Genomic DNA, 11,529 nt, shown 5'->3' on the forward strand with positions numbered 1-11,529 from the left:
TATAAGCCGAGATTTTCAGCCCATTTTTTTGGGTGAAAAGTGCCCCCCTCGGCTTATACTCGAGTCAGCGCCAGCGCGTCTTCTTACTTACCTCGCCGAGCGTCGCGTCACTGCTGCTCGGTGTGCGGCGCTCCGAGCGGGGTCATCTGGCAGTCTCCGGCCACCTAAATTAGGACCCGGAGACTGCCAGATGACCCCGCTCGGAGCGCCGCACACCGAGCAGCAGTGACGCGACGCTCGGCGAGGTAAGTAAGAAGACGCGCTGGCGCTGACTCGAGTATAAGCCGAGGGGGGCACTTTTCACCCAAAAAAATGGGCTGAAAATCTCGGCTTATACTCGAGTATATACGGTATGTTAATGGTATGTCTGTAATTTGATGAACCAGTAACAATGTTAGATACATTTTCCACTATGTAAATTTATAAAATGCTTTTGTTTTATTCACTTAGATTGTCCACAGAACACTAGCAGCAATGTTGGGCTCTTTGGCAGCGCTGGCAGCTTTGGCAGCTGTGGGTGATGTAAGTTAACGAAAACTATTAGGATTTGCAAACTTTAAGAAAAATAATAAAGCGTGTCACCTAGAGAAAATAAAGCGAGTCTCCGAGTACCAGCAGACATTTTATGAATGGAACGGGTAGATCTACTAGGATCTAGTAACTAGGATGAATGACTGCCTGAAAATCCAAGTTGCTCTTGATCGACATATTCTTGATCTGTAGACATTTTGGATTTCAGAGTCTGTATTTTTTACTTTAAACGGTGGTTAAACATGTGCAGCTTTGATCTCTATTCTAGATCTCAAGAAATCTGGATTTCTGTAGATTCCCTACCTTTTGGTTTATCTGTAGGGCACATTACTATAAACACTTATTTGTTATGCTGTCATTAAGTTTTGCCAGTAACTTGCAAATGTCTGTTTGTTCTTTGCAAAGTATTACTTACAGTAAGAGATGCAGTTCTGGATGGGTCCATAAAATCAGTGCTGCCAACATTTTAGGTATCCTGTGTAATTATGTTTTTTAAGGTAACTGACTTGGGGGACATTCTCGATTTTTACTAATTTCAACATGAAAAAGAAGTCATCAACTTGCACAAAAAGATCGATTTGTTTATGGACTATATATGGATAGTATCAAATGAACTCCAGTTATACTTGTAATTACTCCAGAGAAGATGTATGCACCGATCCTGCAGCCTGGTTGGTTGGATAGGGAAACATCCATATAACAGCACTGTAAAGAAAACATAGAAAACCGGCGCACCGATCTAAGTGCAGTATAAAGTGACTATTTAATAAGGGTAAAAGTAATGCACTTACAGGATATTAAAAAACATCTCGCTTGTCACGCATCAGATGAAAGTCCCATCTCAGCTGCTGGTCCGAGATTGCTATTAGGGTAGGGAGAAAGCAGAGTCCAGTTCAGTCCAGAAAGATCCCAGGACGCCTGTGCTGGAAGACACAATTCTGATCCAGTGGCTGAGCACTGCTGTGGCTGGTTCTCCTCAAAGCAGGGTCACAGCTGCTGAGTACTTCCGGGTCGTCAGGTGTCGGGTGTTGCTAGGCAACGCGTTTCAGAGGTTCACCTCCTTTGTCAAGCCTAAGGGTGGAGTGGGCAGAGTCCTTTATATAGGGGAAGGGGGGAAGCACTGAGCGCTTTGGCGCCAACTAGTGGGAGGAAACCAATAGTGGTAAATAGCTGCCAGGAATGCATCATAGAAGTGGTCGGCAACAAAAACATAATAGTAATAATATTAAAAGATTTAAAAATTAAAAAATGATCATGATAAAATAACGATACAACTAAAAAATGTTTAAGATAGTAAAATACCTACATGGAGCAAGAGAAAATTAGTCAATCATTGGTGAAATATTGGTAAGGGTCCGAAAGCATGTACAGTACGCATGGATGTAGATGCATGGTATGCATGTACACTGCGCAAAAGGTGCAAAAAGAATCTTTTTAGATTTGGGGAAAGATATATGTTTACATTTGGGGGACCTATTGAGGGGATATTTATTAGGAATGTAGGCCACATTTATTACAGTACGCATAGATGTAAACGCATGAACAGGTGTGAACACTATGTGAGAGAGCAAAAAGGTGTATTCTTTGAAATTTGAGGAGAAGATAAGGGGGGCATAATGCATGAATCTTTATTGCATGTATGCAAGTTAATAGCAAAATGGAGGGCAACATGCGTGTGCAACGCACTTGGATGAAAGTGCATATGTATGTATGTGCATCGCACAAAAGTGCATGATCATAGGATTGTACTGACGTCTAGTTCCTCATTTAATCCATTAGGGTTTAGTGTATTTAGTGTATAGATCCAGTATTAGTGTATTTAGTGTATAGATCCAGTATGTCTCCTGGTTCCACAGTTTGCGAAATCTTTCAGCAGGGGACATACTGCTAGGGATGTGTTCAATTGCAAATACTGCTAGGCCCACTGTAGATTTATTATGTTTGGTGGCAAAATGTCTTGGTACACTGTGGTCCTTGGAGCCCTGTTCTATATATCGTCGATGTTGTCCAAAACGACAGCGTAGTGTCTTGGTGGTGCGCCCTATATATAGAAGGCCACAGGGGCAAGTTAGACCATAGACAACAAATTCTGTAGAGCAGTTTAGAAACTGGGTAATGGGATATTCTTTCCCCAAACTGTCCCAGAAGGACGATTGTCCATGTGTGATGAATGCACATGTTTTGCACCTCAATTTTTTACATTGGAAGATGCCTTTCAGATCTCCATAAAAAGACAGGAGGGGTATGTGGTCCTTATCTGCTTTAATCTTGCTAGGGGCTATTTTATTCCCTATGTTTGCGGCTTTTTTAAAGATGACCTCAGAGTTCCGGGCCTAGTACAGGATCCTGTTGCAGAATATGCCAATTCTTTTTAAGGATTCTTTTAATGTGCCCATGCTGAGTGTTATATTTTGTTATGAATCTAGGGCCGGTATTACTATGTGGATTCATTTCCCGAAGGGGCTTAGTGGATGAAGATGGGTCAAGGAACTGACTAAAAGCATCCTCTATCTGGTCTATAGGGTAACCTTTCTGTAACCTTTTTACTAAGAGTGTGTAGTTGTCCTTTAAAGAAGGTAGGTCTAGATTGCCTGTGCTGTCTGCTTTCTTGTAAGGTAATAAAAAGGTTAAAACTGGGCTGCCCCAATATCTGCAACAATAGCGTTTACTAAAAGATCGTGTCATCCTTTTTAAAGCCATTTACATATTTGCAGTGAATTAATGCAAGTGCATTATTTTGCATTATGACCTCCATGGGGCTCTACTATGCAAGCACAGCAAGGAGAAAGAGCACTTGCAGCAAGGAGTGTACACAATCGCTTCCCTGCAAAAAAGAAGCAGGAGCGAAAAGATAAGTGCGTGTTCTTTTAAAGTGCACTTATCCCTTAGGGAAACCCATTCATTTGAAAAGGTAGTAGCTTGGTCTTGGCCTGAAGTTTGTTGGTTTCTCCACACAGATTTGGTAGCAGCAAAATCCAAAATCTTAGTCAGGAGCTGAATTTACAGGCTGACAGTTGTCTTAACCCCTTCGTGACTGACGACGTACAGTGTACGTCGCCAGCATCGGGGCTGTTTAAACAGACTCCCGGCGACTTTTGCCGCCACTTTTTCTATGAAGGCTGTAAACATTTGGATTCTGGAGTTTGCAAGTCCATGGGTGTCCTGTACCCTAACCCTCTCTTTTCATAGCTCAGGCAGCTATGAAACTGCATAGTTCTAGACTGGCTAGGCGGGCTCAATTCAACCAGTGGCTTCTTCAGGGGTGAGCGCTACACGCCTAAAACTTGCCACAGGTTAAAGCCTGATTTTAAAATCAGTTTAATATTGTTAAAATCCAGAGATAACTAGAGGATGTAGGAAAACACATTGATAAATGTTTTAGTGCTGTATTCACCTTCAATAGCAGCAGAAATCCTTAGATAGCAGTGGTCCTCAGTCAGTGGACCTGTCCCCTATATTTGTGTGTGAGAAACGATATTTCTGCAGTGGTGCAACACCTCCCCCGCCCCTGCGGAGTTACCCCTAAAGCTGTGCAATCAGCAGGGAGAATGAGCTTTGTTTATTGCATAGTTATGCAACCTATGACCTAATGAGTAGTGTTGGACCTCTATGGAGACTGCTGCTTACACATAGATATCAGTGGTCCTCATCTGAATATGTTTTACTGCTGTCGGAGGTGAAAACATTAGCATATAGCAATGTGTATTTTCCTGCTACCTTTAATCATTTCTTTAATTTAACATTTCAATTGGGGTTTAAAATACATTTCATGAACTGCTAACTCTTTCTGAACTAGTGGTATGCAGACAAAATGTTTGCTAACCAATGGGTCTTGTTACTAACGGCTAATCAGATGTCAATAGAGTTTAGTAGAATATTCCATCTCACAGAAAGCATGTTAGCTAAGCAGTGTTGGTATTCAGAAATTACTGTTCTTTGCCACTCATGTTTGTCTACCAGTACTTGCCAAATGGAGTTTTCAGAATCCATTCTGCAAAATGTACTAAATAAGGCTGTAAGCATATTCAATCTCATTATTCCTTAATTATATTATCACCCAATATAGTGTATTGTGGTAGTTCCAGCACTTTCATATTGTATAAAACATGGCTTAAGCTGAATTTTTTTTCTTTAAACAGAACTTAAATGCACATTACGTTTTTTGGCAATGAGCTTGCATTACATGTATAGTTTAAATCCACTACATTTATACAGATTGGTACCTTTTTTGTGACCATTTGTAAGCCTTTTTGAATAGAAGCAATAAAAGTACCAGATGTTCTACAACACACAGGGAAATTACAATTATTAGGTAGCACTTATACATTAAAGTTAGTTTTTTTTCTTTTTATTAGAAAAACCCTTAATGGAATTCAATAATGACATCAAAGAAAAGCTTCAATTAAAAGCCATTTTTTTTCATTAGCTAAAATTAGAAATATGGAGCCCATCTACTGTGCTAAAGACAATTTAGATATTTTTACTTTACATTTGATTAGTTTATATGTGATAGTGAATAAAAGAAATGCATAATATAATTTGCCCTTTTTCCTATGGATAAGCAACTGAGGTTGGCATTAAAGTGAACCTGTTAATATGGCGAACATGGGAAAGCATAGGTTCACTTTACGGATAATTTAATTTATGTTTCTAAATATGTCCATTATAAATGATTTTAATAGAATATTAGTTGCGTAAGCTGGCCATACAGCTGACCACAAACAGCATGGATGTGGGAGAATCTTCCCTGCTGTGTACTATTGTATTCAGACAGCCAGTGACTGCATCTGTCACAATACTAAAACAGTGACTACAGCTGATGAGGGAATATAGGGTGAATCAAGCTGTTGAAAGATAATAATTTGAGTGCTTCTCCTGTGAAATATGAGAATAAATTGTTCCACAGTGTCTGCAGGTATAGAGGTCTGTAAATGCTTGCCGTCAAGCTCATGTACTGCTGGTTAGGAAAATGGAAATGTAAAAAACGCAAGAAAAAGTAGAAGAAAAGTAGGTGCAGAAGTCCCAGGAGACAACTAGTGTAGTAGTTTATATGGTATGGTGAAATTCCATTTTGGTAGGTGATGGTACAAAAAAACAAATACTCGCAAAGATGTGGTTGTGGGATGTCCCGTTGGGGAAATCAGGCAACCGAATATGTGCAGGAAATATACCTGTCCCTGCGCAGAGGATTTTTCATTGTCAGATCTCGGTAGTGGAGGGGGTGTGTTGGGTTCAGGCTTGGGAGTCCCAGAGTGCTTGCGGTGGCAGGCAGGAAAAAAAGTCCGCAATAGCAGAGGTGCTCAGAAACAAGACCATTAGCAATCTAGGCGGTTCTTCAATCAGTAGGTATCTATTGGATAATATATTGACGTAAAAACACTTATGTTGTTATTTTTGGGGTCTCTTTTTTTCCCACCTGCCACAAGAAAATGGAAATATTTAAGTAGTCTGGCAACAGGTTCACTTTAACCCCTTCGTGACGGGAGACGTACACTGTACGTCCAGCCACAAAGGGACCAAATGACTCGTCACGTACACTGTACGTGACGAGTTATTTGCTGCTTTAGAGGGCTGGTAACCACTGAGAATCAGCTTTTACCATTCATTAATGGATGCCTAACTTTAGAGGCATTCATTAATGAAAGGGTTAACCTTTTTCAGACACCCGATACCTTAATATCGGGTGTCTGAGAGTCAAAGCAGAGCGGACACACATGCCGGCTTTTGCCGGCATTCTGACAGCTCGTATAGATCTAGAGATATCTCTCTCAGATCGTATACTGGTTTTTTATTTTTTATTTCACTTTCAGGAATAGATAAATAATGTATCTATTCTTGAAAGAAGAATGTTTCAGTTTGCTGATCATTGTTGCAACAATCAGAAAACCTTTAGTGACAGCTGAATCCTGAACTGCTGCAGGATCAGTGTCACTAACTTATTATTGGCTGTTCTGAAGTTTGAAGCAGCCTGATAATAACCAAAAATGTATTAATTTATCCATCAGTAATAGTGAGATTAATTCACAATGACTGCTTGATATAATTACATAAATAAAATAACATTTTTAAGTTTAAAAAAAGTGAAAAGTTTAAAAAAAAACGTGTAAAAAAAAAAAGGGACAAATGAATGTATTTATTGCATTTTTCTAGTAAAAAAAATACTACAAATCAAAACTGGGAAAACAGTGTTTTTTTAAAGTTTTTTTTCCTCTTTTTTTTATATTTTATTTGTCCTAAGTAGGCGTTAGACACACATATGTGATATAAATATGTAGCCATATCTGTCCTCTAAAAAACAATATATAATATGTGTGGGTGCAAGGGACAAGACAGAGCACCTCCATAGTGTAAAAGTGTAATTTATTTGTACAACACGCAAATAAAAATTTACTTACAGGAAAGTTGGTGGTTAAAAGCATACAAATGGTGATGAAGTATAAAATCTCTAGCAGCGGAAGTCTGAAGGAGTACAGCACATCAGCATCCTCTGCCCCCTTGAGTTCTAAGGGGAACAGAAACTAAAAACAAGCTCAGTCATGAAGGGGTTAAAATGAAGAAGACAAGCTGCATGGATTGAGAACAGAGTGTAGAGGTACACAGTGGTCACTAAAAGGTTATGCAGGAAGAAAGTGGCCACTGTTTAATTGGAGTGCTACACATTTTTATGTTGTGCCAGACTAAAGGTGCCCATACACCTTACAATTATCTGCAGATTTTCTGTGGTCAGATGGAAAAAGTGCAACAGATTGGCCCAGGTGCAGATTACTCCATCCACACAGTTAAGTGTAGATGGAGGAATCTGTTGCACCTTTTCCATCTGACCACAGAAAATCTGCAGATAATTGTAAGGTGTATGGCCAGCTTAAGAAAGAGACAACTGTTTACTGGATATAATGGATTCATATTACATCTGCTATTGAAGAAAAATATTGTTTGGTTTCTTCAAATTAATAAATATGTAACAGATTAGATACAATTTTTACTACAGCAGGATTCTTTTGAATTAAAAAATAACTGAAAAGCAGTAGAGTGAAATATACACAAAAGAAGAAATTAGTCTCCAAATGACCATGAACAAGCTACACTGGAAATTATTCATTATATAATTACCATTTATTAATGCATATTTGAATTGTTGATTATTAAATGGAGTGAATCTTTTGTGCAGCTAATCATTATATGGGTAATTAACAGCCATACTTAACACATTGCTTTGTATTTTGATTGCAGAGACCCAGCTTGGTGAAAGTGGTGGAGTGGATTGATTATGAGACGCTGGCACTTTTGTTTGGAATGGTAATTGCATACCTCCAATTTTTAAAAAGATGGTTGAAGTAGCTTGTATTTTGATGAAGTGGAAACTTTTTAAATATTACTAAAACAGTCCTGCCTAGACGCCAACAAATTGAGAAAGTTTTAGGCCAATGTATTACTTTTAACTTTAACTGGTACGTTCTTAGAGTTTGTATGCAAGCTTGGCCACCTTTTGATTTAATTGCATATAGGACCTCTAAAACCATGTAAGGGGCCTCACACTCCTGAAATTTTCAACTTACAAAGATAAGACCAGTGGAGTTCTAAAAGGAGCCAATGACACAACACTGTGAATTATATTCTTAAAAACATGATTTTAAGCTAGTCCACCTTGAAGAAAGTCCTTTTTAATGGAAGCTATTTTTCTCAAATATAAGACTTGCAATTTAAACCATGGTAAATCATCCAGCTTAGTTATACATAGAAGTGAGACTCTGGTCCTACTGCTCTTTGTGCTTGGCAATACAGTACCTGCAATACAACAAGAGAGAATACTTCTCATTGAATATCTATATGACAAAGTACCAGGTTTCACCTGTAGGTGGCAAGGATGAAAGTGAATTTCAGCTGTCTGTATTAGAAAAATCTATATGTTCTGGGTGTGGGAGAACCCTTTGCATTGTGAGCTGGCAGGTAAATTCAGGATTTTCACTGGAAATATTGTTTAAAGCCAGCAGAGATTAAAATTAATGTAAACCCCCGAAATATAAATGTATTTTATTGCAGCGTATCAGCCTTTAGATGTGTTGACTGCATTAGTTTCCCCTTTCCTTTCCAGGCTTTTTCCTTTGTTTTCACTTGATTCTGCTAGTAGATGATTTTATGACCGGTTTTTCTGTTCTTGGAGAAAATGTACTTGGCCTACAAATAAAGAACAAAAATGCAGCTACCACATTTTAGGAGACAATTATATAACATTTTTGTTCTTGGGTTTAGACATACTTTCAAGGACCCGTTGAAAAGGTTGGAAATGCTTCAGAAATGTTGGGATTGTTTCTTAGACATGACCATGTACCCAGAATGGTACTTAGTATTGCAAAGTTAACTTGGATGCTCAGTGTTTACGGTATAAATATGGCTTGATTGCTTTGTCCAACACTCACTGCACAGCCTTTGTGACTTGACATGTACACCAAGCGGCTGTAAAGCTACTGCAGCTTGTCTGGTTGATCCAGCACTTATTATATAGCTATTGTGGCTTCATTATTTAATCCAGCATTCTCTATACAGCTATTATGAATTGACTGCTCTCTGCTATACTGCTAATACAGAACTAGGCCTAGCTAACATCAGTGTAAGGTGGAGTGATTTGAAGAGGGGAGGTGCAGTACAGCTGAAGAGACCTAGGAAAAGGTTCTGCCAGCTAATGTGCTTGTAGCACAACTGATCCCACAACAGAGGATCATGGTGAAGCTTTGTCAACACTCCAGCCACACATTGGAACCATATGCTTTAGGATAAAGCCATGAATAAATGTATAAATTGAACTTTACACTGGAATAATAAATTAACATCCCTGAACTTGTAAGCAGTAATGCTAAGGTAGCTACCTGTTCATATTATATAAAGGGTCCGATGTCATTGAATGATTTATAAATGTGAGGAAAATGGGAAAGGTCCCGTATGACTTTGGGAAAATGTGGTTGTGTGTGTAGTATGTTCTGTTATGTGTAATATGTTGTTTTTATTTTGTGAAAAATCTGGCTGGTAGTGAATACATAACATGTAATCACTGCTTTTTGTTTGAACGCATGCTCTGATATAGTGATCTTTAAGAGGTACTAGAGCATATTCTATGGTGATTACATTGTAACAATACACCTTTATACTTGCAGAACTCCAGTTTTCCTGATGGCAGTAAAGGATACATAGTTTTACACAATGGTGTGGTTATTACAAAGCTGAATGTGAGCCTTATGCTTCCCAGATGGTATCACAATAAAACATAAATAAGCAAACAACTGAGAAATCCAGCTGCAAGAAAAGGATTTCTTTTTGTATGGCTCTTGGGAAGTTGTGAAGACTTTGGCTACCATTGTAAACACCCATTAATGTAAAGCTGTGTTTGTGTGTAATTTAATCCAGTGGTGCCCACCCAGAAATAACAGTTGTGGGTGAAGTTGGCCTCAAACGCCACAGATGCCCCCTCAAAGTAAAAACAGGGAGAATAAAAAAACAAAGCTACCCAAATGCCCATTTTACTCCCTAAATCTGTTGCCATGTTGAATGAGTTAACTGGCTTACTACCTGCTGCACAAAACATTAAAAAAAATAGAATGGATAAGTGAGTTGTGTGAAGGAGGGGTAAATAGGGTTTCATTTCTGCTCAGAGATATTGTATATAATCTTTAAAACAACAATAAACTTTTAATACATATCAAATAATTTCTATAGCACTGAGGGAAATCTAAAGAGACAGCACAACAGAGCCGATTTGCTTTGCATCTGCTTTTGTCTGATAAAAAAAAACAGCCCTCTGATCAGGGATAAGTTGCAGCTATGATGACTCATTTAAATGGTTTAAAAAAAAACTATACTGTACTTATATTGTAAAAAATGTACAAAATCACATTATAGTCCCTAACTGCAAAAAACAAAACACATTTGGATGAGCTAGTTAAGTTGCTCATGTATTTAAGACCTCTCCATTATGTAGTATATTTTAAAAGATAAAGAAAAGACAGTAAGGTCAAGCAGTTCATAATATACTACTTTTCTATAGTCTTATTCAGAGTAGTTAAATTTAAGAAGAATGACATTTTAGAAGCTCTTATAATATTTAAGAAAAGGTTAAGACATTATGAAGATATGCTCAGTGCTAAAATTACACTTAATATGAGGTAACGCCAAATAACCCAGAAGCATGCAACTCTCATAAGATCAGGCATTTTATATATCAAAAACAGCGTTACAAGTTTTATTTCTGCATAGATAAAGGGTGTTCAAATGTGATAACTTTTTATGAATGTAATAGAAGTAGTGGACGTTAGTGTGTCTTCATATGAAAGATTTTTATTTGATGCTTCAGCGAGCATTGTGCTTTCATCAGGTTAATAGATTTAGGCAAACAGCGCTTGAACTAGGTCATGTGAACTACAGTGGCTGGACGTATACAATATATTTTAAAGTACTTTGGAATATATTTAGTTTGGCCTTAAATTACATACTCAAGTCAGGGATAGAGATCTTATCTCGTGTCATTTCTTTAAATAGTGGATCTTGTAGTTTGACTGGATGCCACTTGTAAGTGGGAATTATCTTTTAATTAAAAAAGAAACAGTAAAATGCTCCAAAGCTTTAAGATAGATGACAGGGCTGGTTTTAACAGACTTCTGGCAGAACTGAATTTTACAAATGTTTTACATGTTAGGTGAGTATCACTGTATAAACATCTTTTCTGCAAAAATATTTTATTTACACGGCAGTTAAAATTTCCCATCTCCAAAGAAGAATTTATTTCAAGTTGCAGCTTTCTGCTATACAGTGCTATTCCTCCATGTGGTTTCGCTTTATAATAGGTTAATAACAGTATTATTGATGGAGATAGGCATATCAGGCAGATGAAAGTTAGTACAGTAACTGTTTCAACTTTTTTTCTTCACTATTTGTAGATTATAGTTATATTAAATGGTAATTCCACTTTCCCAGGTGAATTTGGGAAAATTGAATTACCTTCTCCAATGT

The 11,529-nt window shown here is 37.8% G+C and overlaps 1 protein-coding gene across 1 annotated transcript in view; it reads left to right on the top strand.

Moving 5' to 3' along the window:
- Nucleotides 1-11,529, top strand: part of OCA2 (OCA2 melanosomal transmembrane protein) — a 220,777-nt gene that overhangs the window by 118,694 nt on the left and 90,554 nt on the right. Inside the window, exons 11-12 of the mRNA XM_018562806.1 lie at nucleotides 451-522; nucleotides 7,762-7,827. Of these exons, the coding sequence (XP_018418308.1) occupies nucleotides 451-522; nucleotides 7,762-7,827 (138 nt within the window). The remainder of the gene's footprint in view (nucleotides 1-450; nucleotides 523-7,761; nucleotides 7,828-11,529) is intronic.

Source organism: Nanorana parkeri, unplaced genomic scaffold, assembly GCF_000935625.1.
Source record: "Nanorana parkeri isolate BGI_ZX_2015 unplaced genomic scaffold, ASM93562v1 scaffold601, whole genome shotgun sequence".
Classification (NCBI taxonomy): Eukaryota; Metazoa; Chordata; class Amphibia; order Anura; family Dicroglossidae; genus Nanorana; species Nanorana parkeri.